Source organism: Cyprinus carpio, chromosome A5 (assembly GCF_018340385.1).
Source record: "Cyprinus carpio isolate SPL01 chromosome A5, ASM1834038v1, whole genome shotgun sequence".
NCBI classification, from domain to species: Eukaryota; Metazoa; Chordata; class Actinopteri; order Cypriniformes; family Cyprinidae; genus Cyprinus; species Cyprinus carpio.
This window is the reverse complement of record NC_056576.1, coordinates 15,138,600-15,155,893: the sequence shown is the minus strand read 5'-3', so window position 1 is coordinate 15,155,893 and position 17,294 is coordinate 15,138,600. Positions and strand designations below refer to the sequence as shown.

General features: G+C 36.1%; 1 protein-coding gene across 3 annotated transcripts; it reads right to left on the bottom strand.

Annotated features, from left to right (window-relative positions):
• Positions 1 to 465: 465 nt before the first annotated feature.
• Positions 466 to 17,260, bottom strand: LOC109083616 (abhydrolase domain containing 17B, depalmitoylase). 3 transcript variants are annotated; one of them, XM_042754736.1, is made up of 4 exons: positions 16,918 to 17,260; positions 13,771 to 14,238; positions 3,091 to 3,270; positions 466 to 2,076 (listed from the first exon to the last, which is right to left on the bottom strand). In XM_042754736.1, the coding sequence occupies exons 2-4, from the start codon at positions 14,235 to 14,237 to the stop codon at positions 1,857 to 1,859; spliced, it is 867 nt and encodes a 288-aa protein (XP_042610670.1). In that variant the 5' UTR covers position 14,238; positions 16,918 to 17,260; the 3' UTR covers positions 466 to 1,856. The 3 variants fall into 3 exon arrangements, with proteins under 3 accessions (XP_042610670.1, XP_042610667.1, XP_042610673.1); XM_042754733.1 differs by having other exon boundaries at positions 13,771 to 14,243; positions 16,918 to 17,258; XM_042754739.1 differs by lacking the exon at positions 16,918 to 17,260 and adding an exon at positions 14,355 to 14,368.
• Between the last annotated feature and the right edge of the window lie 34 nt (positions 17,261 to 17,294).

Here is a 17,294-nt window from a genome sequence, read left to right as displayed (position 1 = left end):
AAAAAGAATGGGTCACATGTGTTCTTAACTTCATGTTCAAAGCCCCAGGCTTTAATGGTCATTGAACCCAAGAGGTGCAGTTGACCTCCGCGCATTTAAAATGGTCTTGAAAAGAGAATACATATGAAAGGTTAGGATCAATGTTAAAAGCAATTCATGCAAATGCATGCCTCTCTGAAAGATGAGAAAAAAAGACTGAGATTTACTAAGATCTTTATCAAATTCCAATCATATAAGTTCAACTTAAAGACTATACTGTGATCCTAACAGAAACCACCATGGTTCCTAAACAGATAGGACTGTAAACTTGGGGTGTTTAGATTAAAAACATAATTCTGAAAGAAAATGGTGCTGATTTATGACCACAAGAGGTCGCTTTAAATTACAACAGCTATCAGCAACATGTTGCAGATCAGCACACACATAAAAAAAACAAAACAAAAAAAAACAAATCTGAGTCAAACCTAACAAACCTGGATTTTAATTCTTTAAGCTCTTTAGTCTCTGAAATACATGTTATTTCCAATTTTGTGTTATAACTATTCAAGATCATAATTACATACAGTATAGCAATTTTCTTTTACAATGGGTGTTTACAAAAACAGAAAAACAATATGTCTGGAAAAACTGAGGCACGTCAGTTTGTGCTTCAGTCTGACCAGTTAAAATCTATTCTGTGCCATACATAATATAATAATAAATCAATTTACAATGGTAATAACAACATTATCACCAGTTTCATAGTACAGGAGAAAAAAAAAAACATTCAAATTAAGGTTATTTACAAAGTGTGGAACAGGGTGACAGTTCTCTTTTACATTTGAGAAGTACTATTATCTACGTTAGAGCATCATTCATTTTCCATATACAGACATTAAATCTCATTAGCTCTCATCACCGTGTCCAGTGGTTCTCTGAAGAGAAACTTAATGTCACTGCCTGAATTAAGCAGCAGTGTCCAAAGAAACAGCCTTATCATGGCCCAAGACAACAAAAAAAGTTGTGTACATTTCATCTGAGACACAAGATGGTATAAATTATATTTGACTAAATGGCAAAGCAATGGCACCAAACATAAACAAGAGTTAAGTTCAGTATTTGTGTAACCAAGAGGTCTGATAGATTTCCATTAAAAAAGTGCAATACGCAGATAACAAATGAACTGTAACTAATATCACCATTGCTCTGTTTGAGAAGGTGTGTGTTTACTTTGAGCTATTGTAAGCCACAATTATAGTGTTTCTTTATTTTGAAAAGTCTATTTATTTGTTTATTTGAAAGTTAAAACAGATATTCCTGTCATATTGTCCAGCATTGTTTTAAAGAATACAGTAAAGAGCAAAACATAGACAAGTGTGAGGACATGGAGAAAAATAAACATACCAAAATTTCATACAGATTGCACACATTGTGCTTAAGCAGGCATGTTTTAGAAACATGTACATACAAAGTAATGTATCAAAGTATAATATATTATTTGGCATCACCTGTATGGCAATTATTTGTGCCAGAATGTTGCATTTGTAAAGTACTCTATTGTGTATATGATCACATGCATACAGCAAAACAAAAACTGGACTTAAATGGAATGGGTTTGATTCTTACATTGTTTCAAGACACAGAGTGGGGTCACTGAAACATCTGAGTCTGTAGAAGTACAGTTATACAAACACACCCCTAAGAAAGGCAGTAAAGACACGTCTCCTATTTTCTCTACAGCATGGAGAAGTGCAACTTAATTAGAATAATAATAAAAAAAAAAAACAAGTGAGAAAACCGCTGTCAAGTTCACAGTCGCCTTCTGGGCACCAGGGGTATGTTCATCAAGCAAGGTGAGTCCTGATCTTGAGGTCCATCTAGATGTTTACAAGTTCGTGAGCCACAAACTGTTTCAAGCGCTCCAGGTACTGTCCATACAGCTCTACGTCGTTGTGTCCCGCACCCTCCACCCACAGCGGCTCCACGGGCCGCTGGCAACGTTCGTACAGGGCCAGCCCATGGGAGAAATCAATCACCTCATCCTCCGTACCATGGATCACCAGCACCGGAGAAGTGACTTTAGAGATTTTATCAATACTGAAGGGGGAAAAAATATATATATATAAAAACACGTGAGTAGAGTGTTCTTTAGTACAATGGTGTTTAACTCATCACAATGTAATCTGTAAATTAATTTCTACAGTAGACAAAGAGCTAAAAAAAAAAAAAAAAAAAAAAAGATATGAAATGCCTTTTTTGGATGTCCAGTATTTTTTTTCAGCTGTATCAACTTGTGGGTTCGAGTCTTAAACGCACATTTCTAAATGATTTCATAAGACTTTTACCTTAAGTATCTATATGAAATTTGTACCCGACTTGCTGACTGATCAATACTCATTAGTAAAAATGTTGGTTCATTATAATTTAGATATATTTGCTTTTTATAATGTACTGTAAATTTACAGCAGTTTGCAAAATTTAATAATGCATTCACTACCATTCAAAAGTTTGTTTTGTTAAGATTCTTTAATTGTTTTTGAAATAAGTTCTTTATGCTCAACAAGGCTTATTTTTTTTTATCAAAAATACAGTAAAATAATAATATTGTAAAACTATTATTAAAATAATTGTTGGCTATTTTCATATACATTTTAAAATGTCATTTATTCCTATGATGGCACAATAAAATTTTCAACAACCCTCAAGAGAAAATTCTGATTACTATCAATGTTGAAAAGAGTTTTTTTTTAATAATATAAAAGTCTTTGTTACTTCTGATTTTGCCAATTTAATGCATCTTGTTGAAAAATCTTGTTGAAGTATTAATTTATTTTAAAAACCTTTGAATGGTAGTGCATGTAAAAAATAAACACTGAAATACTTGTTGGAAAATATGTGTCACTAGAGGGCACACAATAACTACAGTGCTTAAGGGGCAGAAAACATATGAACCAGCCAGGCGTCTTCTCTGCAACATGACTGCTCAGAGCAAAACGTGTAAACGAGCAGTATTGGTATGAGGTACTATACAAATTAGGGGAAAGAATGTGACTGTAGTAAACATGAGAAAATAGGAAATGAAGGCAAGTCTAAGGTAAAAGAGAGACTCACTTGGGGAATGCATCGAAGCAGTATGTCTTCTTGGTATCAGGAAAAGCCACCCGCATGCCTGAGGTAAGAGGGGAGTGAAGGACGACAGCAGCGCTCTCATACCGAGAGGCCAGATCTACTGAAGGGACCGTACCGATGCTCTGGCCATAAATTATCACGTTCTCTGGCCTGATTCCATACCTAGAACACAACATTCAAATGATGAGTTCATACACACCTACACTCTCCGATGATGCTGCAATCAGAACACAATTATCATGAATCAAAGGTACAGGTTGTTTTGTTTAACCTACTTTTCAGAACCAGACAAACTGGGAAGTGGCCTTGGTATTTTGTGGTTAACATGAATGACTTAATCTTTTGAAACTCTGTTCATATATATTACATAACCTCAACTGACATGCATAACTTAAGTGCTATTGCTTTTCCAAAAAAAGCTAAATGTGTGAGCCAAAATTTAAGAGCAGATACTAGAACAGAGAGTCATTAATCAAACCTTTCCTGCAAGTCCAGCTGCTTGCAGTCAGCAGTCTATTTCATTACATTTCATCAAGTGATTGCTTAAAGGGGAAGTTCACCTTAAAGAAAAAGGGGGAAAAAAATTCTCCTATACTTTTAGATATTACTTTTAGATTTTAATTTTTATATATAAAAATAAAATACAGATATAAAAAAGGGGTCGATTTTCTGTAGATAGTTATTTTCACGTGATCTCTAATAATTCATTTTAAAATAAACTCAAAACCAAATATGCTACAATTGAATTTTATATATTTATATATAATATATATAGGCAAGGCAAGTTTATTTATATAGCACATTTCATACGCAATGGTAGTTTAAAGTGCTTTACATAAAAGGAATTAAAAGAATCATAAAAAAATAATCACAACAATAAAACAAGGAATTTAAAAACTTTGAAAATAATTAAAAAATGTATTTAAAATGAATTTAAAACAGTTTAAAATAGGATATTCATTCTTTCACAGTCTACTAAATACAGACTACTTCATTATAAAGAAAAATAACAATAAATATGAAAAAAAATATATGTATATTCATAATCTATGACAAAAATATATCAAAAATTAGGTTAGTAGATAATTCAGCAGCAAAAGTTATTCTAGAAAAATCAGTGCAAAATAATTTTAGAAATCCAAACATTTAGTGAAAAAAACTATATTTTGAGGGGAACAAATAAAAGTGTTGCACTAAATATGGTAAAATGTTACACATTTTTTTATTTGTATTATAAAATCCATTGATGAAAAACATTCATGAATGTATTTATATAGAAGTATATACTATAAAATTAAAATACATTTCTAAAATACATATTTTTTAATAAGGAAACAACATATGATAGATTTGATAATAAAAAACTAACAAAACGCTACACAAATAACATACAAAATTCTCATCCACTGTAAATAATGATAACCATTAATAAACACTTCTACACAGCATGCAGCGCTTTGCATTAAAAAATGCAAAGCACAAAGGGAAGAGAAACTGATGCATAGTGTATTATATCTGTGTAACAGTTATTGAGCCTTTCTTTTAACAGTTTTAAATTTCAGTTACTGTGCACATTAAAAACCATTTATAGTCTTTTCTACGCCCATGTTTTGTTCTCACAGACACCCAGTAGCAAGACACAAAACAACATTAAACTCTGGCAAGAAGATAAAGTTTTTGCAAAATCATAGACATTTATTTACAAATCAAGTATGATAATGGGAATACAGAATGAACCACTGATGGCAGATGGACTATCCTCACGATGTCTTTCATACTTTTCTGGATCTTTACAGTGTAATTTACTTGGCAGTCAATGGGACAGTCACAAGCCTCACGTTTTTCTTCCAAAATATCTTAAATTGTGTTCTGAAGACAAATGAAGCTTTTACGGGTTTGGAACGACAAGGGGGATTAATGACAAAATTTAACCCTTTAAGCTATCGTATGGCTTCAGAAGTAACACAGAATAATACGCACAATCTCGGATATGGATCAGCCCTCTCTGACCGATTCCCGATCCGAAAAAAAAAAATGGCAGTATCGGAGCCGATACCTGATATGAATATCGGATCGGCACATCCCTAGTAAATACAACTTAACCACTGATTTCTAGTTGTGTCCTCTTTTGGAAGACCAAACAAAGAAGTTTCGCTTTCACAACGAAACACAGCGTCTCCACGACATGGCGACGGCAGCAATAATACTACAGCAAGAATCAAAGTTATGCCTTCTTTCTTTGCGTGAACATTTGAGCGATGTTATGCAAATCTTTCCACACAGTGATGTAGACATGTGGGGGCACTTTAAGTTAGGTGTTTTAGGAGGGTGTGGATGAATCTTAACTTTTATGAAGAATATCTCTTTGGGTTTGAGACTTTAGTCTTTGCAACTTTAGGGATCTTATCTATGCACAAACAGCTTCTAACACTCCAAAGAGAAAGGAAAACTTAAAATTGCATATGACCCCTTTAAAACCAATCCTAAATATAATTGGAAGCCAGTGTAAGGACCTGAGGGCTGGTGTGATATGCTCAGATTTTCTGGTTCTTGTCAGAATCCTGGCAGCAGAACAAGGCATGAACAAGTTTCTCTAATTCTTGCAATGTTTTTGAGATGATAGTATGCTGATTTAGTTACTGATTTAGTTGAAACTAAGGTCTGTCTCCAGAATCACACCAAGATTCTTGACTTGATTTTTAGTTGTTTGACTCCTAGAGTCAAGATATGCATTCACCTTTCAATTTCGTCTTTGTTTCCAAATGCAATGACTTCAGTTTTCTCCTTGTTTAACTGAAGAAAGTTTTGGCACATCCAACTGTTAATTTCATCAATGCATTGGCAGAGGGAGTCAATGGGGCTGTAGTCATTTGCCAATAAGGCTAGGTAAATCTGAGTATCATCAGCATAGCTGTGATAGGCAATTTGCTTATTTCTCATAATCTCATTATTTGACTTAGTTGGAGCATATACAGGCTAAACAAAAGGGACTCCGCATGTCATGGACGTCCACTTAGACTTATGTTCTCCTAAACTCACATAATAACCTCTCCATTCTAAGAAAGACCTGAACCATTTGAGTACCATCCCAGAAAGCCTGGCAGTGTCAGGCGCGCTGCGCCGATGACCCAGTTTTCCAGTCTCTCTATAAGTATGTTATGATCAACTGTGTCAAACGCAGCACTGAGATCTAGTAGTACCAGCATTGATATTTTGCCAGAATCAGAATTTAAGTGAATATCAAATGAGTATTGAATCAGTACTGTCACTATACTTACATTAAACTAACTATTAAAAAACAATAAAAGGAAGATTTGATATTGGTCTAGAGTTGCTCAATATGGTCTTATCAAGATTGCTCTTTTTCAGAAGGGGCTTAACAACTGCAGTTTTCAGGGATTTTGGAAAAGTCCTAGAAAGCAGTGAGGAGTTCACCACATCTAAGAGATCTGCTTCTAAACAGGTAAAGGGATACTCCATCCCAAAATGAAAATTTTGTCATTATTCACTTACCCCCATGTAGTTCCAAACCTGTAAAATCTCTGTGTCTTTCTGACAGAGACAGATCTAGATTCAGTGGTATCAGAGATCCATATCTCAAAGAAAATACAGAAGTGATCAGATAGTGCTACATCCTTAATGACAATGAATGAAATGTTTAGACCTCTACTGATGAGTAAATCTAGAGTGTGTCAACGATTGTGTGTGGGTCCATGCACATGCTGAATTATAATTTCTTTTGTAATTTTGTTTTCTGCATTATCTATGTGAATATTAAAATCCTCTGCAATAGCAAAACTGGAAATCATTGATAACAGTTCTGTGAACTCTTCAATAAAGGCTGCAGAGTATTTTGGACATACATACACACACACACACACACTAGTGCTGTCAAACGATTAATCGCATCCAAAATAAAAGTTTGTGTGTACATATTATGTGTGTGTACTGTGTATATTTATTATGCATTTATAAATACACAAACATGCATGTATATATTTAAGAAAAATATGTTTATATATGAAATATATATAAATTATATAAATATAAATATATACATGTAAATATTTTAAAAATATATACTGTATGTGTGTGATTTTATATATACACAGTACACACACATATGTAAACAAAAATGTTATTTTGGATGTGATTAATCACGATTAATCATTTGGCAGCACTAATACACACACACAAAGAAAAAAAATTATATATATTTAAATAAATAAATAAATAACATTTTAAATGTACAATTTTTAATACAATATGCATTCAGAGTATGGTGAGCAGCAACTAAAGAATAGTGAACATGACGTCAGTGAAGCATTTTAATTAACCGCATAACAGTGATGACTTTCTTACTGTACAAAGCTGTAAGTGCAGATGCTTTCAAGGAATCCAGTGAGACGCAAGAAACTAAGTTTCTTTTCTCATGTACAGTGACGTTAGCAGGAACATTTGCACTTAAATCATCAAATGACAAAGTGCCAATATCTAACAGAGCTCTGGAAACATTTCGGTAAGTTATCCTAGGGGGCGCTGTGTGTTATTTAAAAGCGCATGATCGCTTATTCAGCTGACTGCACTGCCACAGAAAGAGAGATGTAAGCAGAAATGACTTCGAAAGTAGGACATATAATCCTATAGTAACAAATAAAAACATTAAATGACTTATACTTCACATTGTGCTGTGCCCAATGTGCAATTACACAGCACTGTAGTGCACTGGGAATGGTGCTTTCAGTTCTCTAGTGCACACTTTACTGCTGTCTTGGTAGCAAACAGAAGGTCACTGAACTGGTTTGAAGTTGAAACTGAAAATTGGAGCTGTGTGACCAAAATAGAAATAAATATTTACATCTGATCATAAGCGGACCTCACATTATGAATTCCACTTCATCCATTCAGTTGCCTGCACAATCATGCCACTCACAATGAGCCACTGAGACCAATACAAAAAAAGAAAAGAGACAAAAAAAAATCAAATGATTTTAAATTACTCTGTGTGGTCATGTGAGAGAAGGTGGAATGTGTTCTGGAGAATGGCAGAAAGGATGTTCAAAAATGAGAGAAATGAGAAGTGACCGACTCTAACATTCTGTTATTTTCTAATGAACAAGTAAAAGTTTAAGAATTATAACGCAGCTCCTGGCATTGGCAGCATCTCAAGTTTTAATAAAATACATAAAAATAAATAAAATAAAGTTCAATAGCACTATTTTTAAGTCTTCTGAAGTCATAAAACAAATTGCGTGAGGGAAAGACCCAAATTCGACCCGCTTCCGGAAATGAACTTCAGGGGAAGGTTAAACCATCAGTGCACAATGTCTCAGGGTGCAATTACACTTGACAGATTTGGTTTGATTAAAATAAACTCTAGTGTGATTGCTCTGTTAGTGCAGTTCATTTAAAGTGAACGCTGCCATACGAGCCTTGGTTGGACAAAATATTCAAGCATACCTGGTTCTTCCCATCTCAGGAGCTATGTTCAGTTCCGTACAGGAGTCGGAAATGAGTCCAGAACTAAATGGATCCAGAACTAAATGTATCATTTACTTTTTTAGTCCAGTACATTTGGTACATTTACTGTATGTTAACACATTAAGACTGTTCCTCACACAAACTTATTGTATATGACTTCAAGAAATACTTATATTATAATATATATGTCCTTTTCAGAGCTTGTTGGTCAATAATGAACAAATTTTAAAAGACAAAACTATCCCTTTAAAGTACATCTTCAGGACTCCAAACGGGCCTCGTGCTTTCAGATCCAGGAGAACTCTGATGGTCTGTGGAATGATTTTCCATCCAGTCAATTTCAGAAAGGGATGGCAGGGGCCTCACCAAAGACCTAATTGTTGATAGAGTGCTAATAAACAGTTATCAAAGAGTTTTTTCCCCATCACATCTTATTTTCATTTAATTTCAAGCTGCCATTTCAATATGTAGGCTATAAAGATAAGAAAATCAAAACAACACTATTTATTCCCATGGCAACAAATCATAAAATGACAATTGTTCTGATAAAAAAATAACATGTACCAGATTACCTTTAATAAGTTAATAAAGCAGCTGGCTGAGAACAACTCTAAAGTGATGAAAAAAAAAAAAACTTGCCATTTCACTTCCTTGGAAGACAATGTTGCTATGACTGCAATCAGGCCTGTCCTTCCAGGACTCACTGGGAATCAGTTGCTAGGCAACCAATCAATATTTGACTTGGAGAACTGGCTGCTGGCACCTCCCCCCTCACCTCTCAGAGGGAGCTGCGCTATGAAAGACTGACACCGAATTCCCACAAGCTTCTTGAGTGAGATGCTTTTAGCTCTCAGCCCAAAAATACTCATGAGCACAATGGTCATTATGTGACTTCAGGAGGAAGTGGGGCACAGGGGTCTCATTCAGTTCAGCTGCTACTACTGGCTGCCGTGGCCTTTCCTTTATGACATCACAGTCATCGTTTCTGGAGGAGGAAGACAACAGCCATTTCCTTTGCTTCTTCCTTTTACTGGAACGGTCTCAGACCTTTGAATGTGGAAGACAACACACATCACCACCGTTTCTCTGTTTTGAAGACAAAACCATATGGTTCTGTTTGGTTTTAATTTTTATATGCTAACAAGTCTGGTTGCAAATACTTATACAAAATGCTCATAAAAAAGCTTACTCCAATGGCTAGCTGTGATAACAGATGGTCGTATCCAGACCAACCCCTTAGATATGAACCTGGCCCAAGTCAAGTCATTCAGGCTATGCCACAGCATTGCACAGGAGTTCATTGTGCCATCCGCTTTTCTTGTAAATGCTTAACAGATCTTTTGTCAGCCCCACCTTATTGTGTGTGTGTGCGTGTGTGTATGTGTGTGTGTGTGTGTATGTGTGTGTGTGTATGTCAGCCCCACCTTATTTTTCAACACTGACTCACCTAGCTGAGCAGACATAAAGGTGTGGCTGCCCTACACTAAGATAACATACATGTAAGATACAAACCATCCTGATTCTCGATTAGTGTGGTTTGGCAAGGCATTTTGCCCTTAGCAGAGACTGTGCTGACTGTGGACTGACAAAAACATGAAGCTTGATTGGGAAATCACCATGGGTTTATAACATATTTGTACCATATTGGTTATAAGTCAATATAGTCATTTCTTTAATTTATCAGTATTGAATATTTAATTGTTTTCTCTTATTTTGAGTCTGATCATCATCTAGTACCATAAAACAATAGCAATAGATTATAGCAAAGTTTCCTTTCACTTCCTCTGTGAAGTTGGAATGAAATAAAAATTCATCCTATCAATTTTGTAAATGTAATTCTGAATCTTTAAATCAAAATGTTATAACCTTATCTTCCAGTAAAATGACGTTTTGGGAGACGTATGCCGGACTTCTCCAATCATTTAGCTCCACCCCAATTGACTGCAAGCTTGCGTGCAACGCCCACATCTCAAAATCCATTCAACAACCCATATATAGAACCAAGTCCCCTCTGAAAACTAATAATGAGAATAATAATCACCAAGTCTTAGTCAAATATTTTTGTATAGCAAGTTGCGACTGATCATTGTGACAACTAATTTTCTATACTGTACAGTAGGGATGGATGCCCAATCCTGTTCCAAGATCGACCTACCTAAAGAGGTCAGTTCCAGCCCTGCTCCAACACACTTGTGTGTAATTATCAAGTCCTGAATATCTTAACTAGCTGGCTGAGGTGAATTTGATCAGGGTTGGAGCTGCACTTTCCATGAAGGTAGAGGACAGGACTGTGCACCTCTGCTATACAGTTTGTATACAGTGTTAGTCTATGAGTTTCTACTCACATAAAAGTCAAATTAATATTAATGTCCATTTATTTATAAGTAGACGTAATATGCAGAATAACTGTACAGTTAGTCGTACATAATCACAAAATAAACCCAGACAGAGCAATCAGGACTAAAGTAAAGCAAACACACACGGGACACAATTGAAACTGGGATCTTTCTAACTAATGCAAGAGCTGCTTTTTGTGATAGCAAATCATACATCACTGGCCACTCAACAAAGGGAAGAGAAAAAAGCTTTGTTGCACGCCTCGCTGAGTCAATCAGCATGGTCTGATAAGCACTCTCATCTATTGAGATCAGATGGAGAATTTCCAAGGCAAATATTTTCAACAGACACCTAAAGGCAGGTGCTCTTTATGCTAGCTGTTCGGAGGATTATATTTTAGAGTGAAGTTTAACCCATCAAAACCTGAAAAGCAGATGAACCCAAAGCGCTCACACAAATTACACAGAAACGTGTGCCTGTGCTGTATTGTAGCAAAACATTTAAAGTTCAAAGCATTCATTTCACAATTTTCCTTTATTTATTTGTTTTTAAAAAGCCTCTCACACCACTGCGGAGTATCAATTAAGAGATCTGAAGACATGGTAACATATTTGACTGTGAAGATATTTCATAGGCTAGCTTTCATAGGTTCATTTTTCTCCCTCTAATCTGGATTCTCAAGATCCTGCAATCCTCTACTTGAGGATAATTTAATAATAAAAAAAGCAGGCAATGCAGACCAACTCTGACAGAATGAGATTAAAATGTCAATTATCCTCCAGTAATGGTGGTGAAAGCACTGCATACAATGGTGGACTATCAAGCTTTTCTTTAAAAGGACAAAAAATGTGTTTCTATGAATAAAGAATAAAAAACTCCCAGCAGGAGCCCCTGATTTACAGGAAAAAAAGAGAAGATTTGGATGGCTGGTTTACTTAATCCTACTCCATTTTCAAAACACCTTACATAAACATATACAGACGTACACAAAGATTTAGAAGTGAAAACAGCAAAAGTTAAATTCTTCAGCGTGGCAGTCGGATGGGTTTATCTACACTTTAATCTGGATCGTGTGCTTAAGTGGGATGATCCGGCCTGATATGTCAATGCGTGGGAACATTGAAAGTGACCAGAAGAACAGTGTGGGCCTGCTTCATGAGGTACGACCCCGACCCTCTGGAATATGACTTGTCAAACAATGTGGACTGTGTTCAAGAGCATCAGCTGTGTTTCCTGACACCACATGCATGCATGCACACATACACGGGTGCAGCAGCAACACAGGCACGTGGCTGTTTTACAAACGTACCCAAAACATTAATGTAGTTACAGGCACAAAGCCTTTTTTTATGTTTTCTCTCTCTTGCATAAACGAAAATGCTGCAACATCTTGCAGAATCGAAGTACACACAATTAACGGAACTAAATTCACATGACCAACAACCACAGATGACATGGAAATACAGATAAGAATTTAGGGCACATGATAAAGTGCATGGCCTAGAGATAGTTTCTCTATGTCCACAGTGTCAAATACCCAGCTGCCATTGAAAAAACAAAAACAAAATAGCATTTCAGTCTGAGTGTGTGTGCGCTTCTCTTAACTACGAGGAAATGAAAATGCATACTTCAAAAATCTAAACACAACTGCAGTCTGAAGTAAAACATCTGCTAATACGTGCTAAAACTAAAACATTGACTTTCTGAGAGGCACAATTTTCATCCTGTAAGCATTTAAAAGATGCACAGGACATTTGGATAGGGTCTAAGAGGTAGGAGGCAATATTAAATATACACCCCAAGGGATTCACAAGGACAAAGGCACAACAGATACCAAAGAGACCATACAAATCAAAACATTTGAGGGCTGGCCCGAAGAACAAACCGCAACACTGACAACACCAGAAGCAGAGTAATCTATTTTACAGATCCATAGAAAAATTGGGTGGGTTGTATATGTGGAAAACTACATATTTTTGGTTGTTGGTGATTTGCCGTATAATTCAGATTCACTAAACACATTTCTAAGCACTATTCACACAAAACACATTCTTGTGCTTAAAAAGACGCAGGATTGAAAAGGGGAAAGAACACAGGGTCTCCAGAAGCATTTTTTAGAACTCAAACATCTTTTAAGTTGACAAGACTTGGCTGCTGAAAAAGCAGCGAGATATGGCACAGCACTCAAAGATGTCCATGAAGAGCATGTTGTTTACATAAAAAAAAAAATAAAAACGGAGAGTCTCAACATAAGTTTTTAAAAGTGGCCCTACATTTAACTTAACACTGCATCTTAAAAACTATACACTTAAAAAAAAACAATAAATGCTGTTCTTTTTTCTTTCTATTCATCGAAGAATCCTGAAAAAAATGGTTTCCACAAAAATATTACACAGCAAAACTGTTTTTATCACTCATCATATTGAGAAATGTTTCTCTTGTGACACTGAAGACTGTAATAATGGCTGCTGAAAATTCAACTTTGCCCTCACAGGGGAAAAAAATAATAGTTTGAAATATATTAAAATAGAAAACTTATTTTAAATGATAAAATCTTTTTTTCATTTACAAGTCAACAAGCTGACATTACTAATCGACCAGGGTAATAATCCATTCCAGGGTAATATACTTACAGTTCATAACTTCGTAAATACATTTAAATATTGAATGTCACTCTTGGAAGTGTGGTAAGAGGCCTGTGTGACCTCAGATGGGAAAATGTGTTTGTAAGAGACACAATACATAGAGCAAAACTGATAAAAACTACTCATGACAACAATAGAAAAAACAGTCTGTCTGAACACACTCAAAAAAAAACAAAAAAACAAAACAGAAACTGCTCACCTTGTTCGTAGTGCATGCCAGGCAGCATCCACATCAGCATACAAATTCTTCTCCGAAGGCTTCCCTGAGCTTGCCCCATAACCCGAGTAGTCGTAGGAGAACACGTTACAGTTGATGCGGGAGCCCAGGCCGATGTAGAAGCTACTCATCTGACCCAGGTCTACAGCATTACCATGGGAAAACAATAAGGTGTAGCGAGCGTTGGGAGAACATCTCACAAACATACAAGCGATTCGGTTCCCTCTAGATGTCCGGGTCATGAAGCACTCAATGGCGTCCTTCTCCCGGACAGAGTACTGCCAATCCGCACGCTCAGAAAGATGGAGGGTCCAGCGGCTCCCGCTCTCATCACACATCATGGTGTAAGTGGGCTCCGGTGGAAGGAAGGCCAGCTTGGAAGCTATTCTGCTCGGGCACGGCGGACAGCAGAAAAGGCAACACAGCTCACTCAAAGACAGGTGATTCATCCTTCACTTGAGAAGAAGAACACAGCAGATTGGCAAATGAGTGGGGTGGAAACAAAGTACAATCCAAACAAACAAAACAGATGTGTTTTAAAGGGAACAATTCTGTCATTTACTCACCCTCATGTCATTTCAAACCTAATATTCTTCTAATAAATAAGAAGATATTTTGAAAAATGTCAGTGTTTTTTGTCCATACTGAAATGAAAAGTCAATGTTGTTTTGAACCCCACTGATTTTCATTGTTTGGACTAACAGCTAAAACATTCTTGAAAATATCTCATTTTGTGTTCCGCAGATTTATGATTATCATATAGCTTGAAGAGTAAATGATCATTCATTTTCTTTTTTGGGTGAACTACATTTTTAAAGATGAAGCATCAAGAGCGTAATCAGAGAAGATTTAAAAAAACACATTTTAAAAAAAGCACCAAATCAGACATATCACCTTTATCATCTTAAGCGGACACACCATATATGCAAACAATATTTACCCAAAGAAAACCATTATAGTTTACTTAAGATGAGAAAATATGCAGACATATTAGTTAAAGGGATAGTTCACCCAAAAATGAAAATGTGATGTTTATCTGCTTACCCCCAGGGCATCCAAGATGTAAGTGACTTTGTTTCTTCAGTAGAACACAAACAAAGAGTATTAACTCAACCCGTTGCAGTTTGTCAGTCATATAATGGCAGTCAATGGTCTCCACGGCTGACAAAACCAGATTAAACCCTGTGGCTCGTGACGATACATTGAGGTCTTAACACACGAAACGGTCGGTCTGTGCAAGAAACTGAACAGTATTTACGTCATTTTTTACGTCTGATCCACCACAATGTCCAACTGTCCTGAGTGCATTCACAACATCTGGCGCATGATGTCAAATAAATAGGGTTGGGCAAAAAAATTCCACGTTGTCTGATGATATATCAAAATCGTCTTCCATTGTGATGACCTGTACTTTTAAATATCTTTAGATCATCGCAGTGCCAGTGAACACGTCCGCAATCTCTCTGCACGGTGTAAATAATGAGTGACCTATAAGCGTGACAGATCGCTTCTGCACATGCGTCTACTATCATAGGTATGTACAGATTCCCTAATCGACTGCTCCAGATATGTGGATGCGTCCGCCATTTTGGAACATACTGATGCCCACAGAAACAGTCTAATGAAGAATCTACTTATGTATATATATATATATATATATATATATATATACATATATATATATATATATATATATATATATATCCATGTCTACTATGCCAGAGCAGGTACAGGTGTCACGCAGCTGATGTTGTGAACGCACTCAGACATTGCGGTGGATCAGAGGTAAAAAATTATATAAATACTGTCCAGTTTCTTGCACAGAACGATTGTTTTGTGTCTTAAGACCTCAATGTATCGTCACGAGCCTCAGGGTTTGATTTGGTTTTGTCTGTGTATGTTTTTTTTTTACTCTTGAAGCCGCTGAGCCCATTGACTGCCATTATATGACTGACAGACTGCAACGGTTTGAGTTAAAACTCTTTGTTTGTGTTCTACTGAAGAAACAAAGTCACCTACATCTTGGATGCCCTGGGGGTAAGCAGATAAACATCACATTTTCATTTTTGGGTGAACTATCCCTTTAATCTCCACTGAACTAGTCAGTAACAGAACTAGTCAGACCCAATACAATGGGTGAATTATGTCCTTGAATTATTTATGCCCTGCAGTTTCAAGTAATTCAGATTTAAATGTGCACTGTTATAGGATACAAAATGCAAACTAAACAGTATCTGGGGTGAAACTAAACAGATTTCATTAACAAAAATGTTCAATATTCACTGCGGTTCTGCAGCGCAGGCAATAATTTCTATCTTAGTGCTAACCTGATGTCATTAATAATGACTCTCAGACTTTACCCTTAGGATAGCTTTGACGTGTGTGCTATCAGATCACTTTATCTATGAGTCATGGCCCCTGAAAAACACCCTAATTGTTTGGTTTCTTAAAATACAATTTGGCTAGAATTCTTTGGAATATCCAGTATTTTACAAATCTGGAAAGTATATCAGAAATCAACATCGCCGCTTCCTAATATCCCAAAAATTTGTCTGGAAATCACTTCACCTTAACATGAACTCCAAGTAAGTGACATCACATTAATTTAGTACCAAAATAACCATTTAACCTCTTAACAGTTTTCTCAACCAACTGGTGGACAATAGTGATAAAAACAATGTGAATCAGAACCAGATCTGACCCATGATAATCAAAACCCCACCATCAGTTTCATTAAGCAGGAGACCATCTTGTTGTTTCTGTGTTTTGGACTTTCCAAATATTTGGCTTACATTAATATTTTTTTCTATTTAAAGATCAGAATGGGGGAAGTACAATAACTGGTTATTTCACTCACTCACTTTTTTTATTATTATTATTTTTCCCCCCTAAAGTATAAAACAATTACTTTGTACACATGAATACATATATATTCAAATAAACATTAGAGGCCTTTTTATTTTAACATATGTATCTATAAAACATTTAAGTATATCATAGCACGATCTACATGAAGTAATTAAGTTTTTGCTACCTGAAATAAGCTTAGTTAGCATTTTAATTCCTATAGTCTAAAGGACTACAGTCTAAAGGACTATAACCATAACTAAAACCATAACGTTACTCTACCTGTACTAGAAGGTCCCGGTGCTGGACGCGTTGGTGAAGGCAGGAACGCTTCGATCTGGTGAAGTCACTGTATCAGATGAGTCGAATAGGAGATTCCCTTTAAACGATCACTCTGTCCACTTAGCCAGATCAAGAGTCCCTCAAAAGATGCCTCTGGTCCGTGCGATCTTGTCAACATGTGGTCAGTGTTTCATAATCAAACGAGATCAAAGACTGACGGTGTTAATACAGGGGTGCGTGCCGTCTTATGTACCAGAATTTCTAATCTAATCCGTTCGGTAAGGTTGATCTCATCTCACACCAACGCGTGCCCAAAGCTGGCTTTCTTCTGATTTTCTTGCGGAATGCCGGATATCAACGTCAACGATGAACGCTCT

What these genes read in the sequence shown, in the direction of transcription:
- LOC109083616 (XM_042754736.1), bottom strand. Translation starts at nt 14,237, where the DNA reads ATGAATCACCTGTCTTTGAGTGAGCTGTGTTGCCTTTTCTGCTGTCCG. An exon ending in TGGCATGCACTACGAACAAG is followed by an intron (nt 3,271 to 13,770) that starts GTGAGCAGTTTC and finishes GTTGTGTTCTAG; the next exon opens with GTATGGAATCAGGCCAGAGA. An exon ending in TGCTTCGATGCATTCCCCAA is followed by an intron (nt 2,077 to 3,090) that starts GTGAGTCTCTCT and finishes TTCCCCCTTCAG; the next exon opens with TATTGATAAAATCTCTAAAG.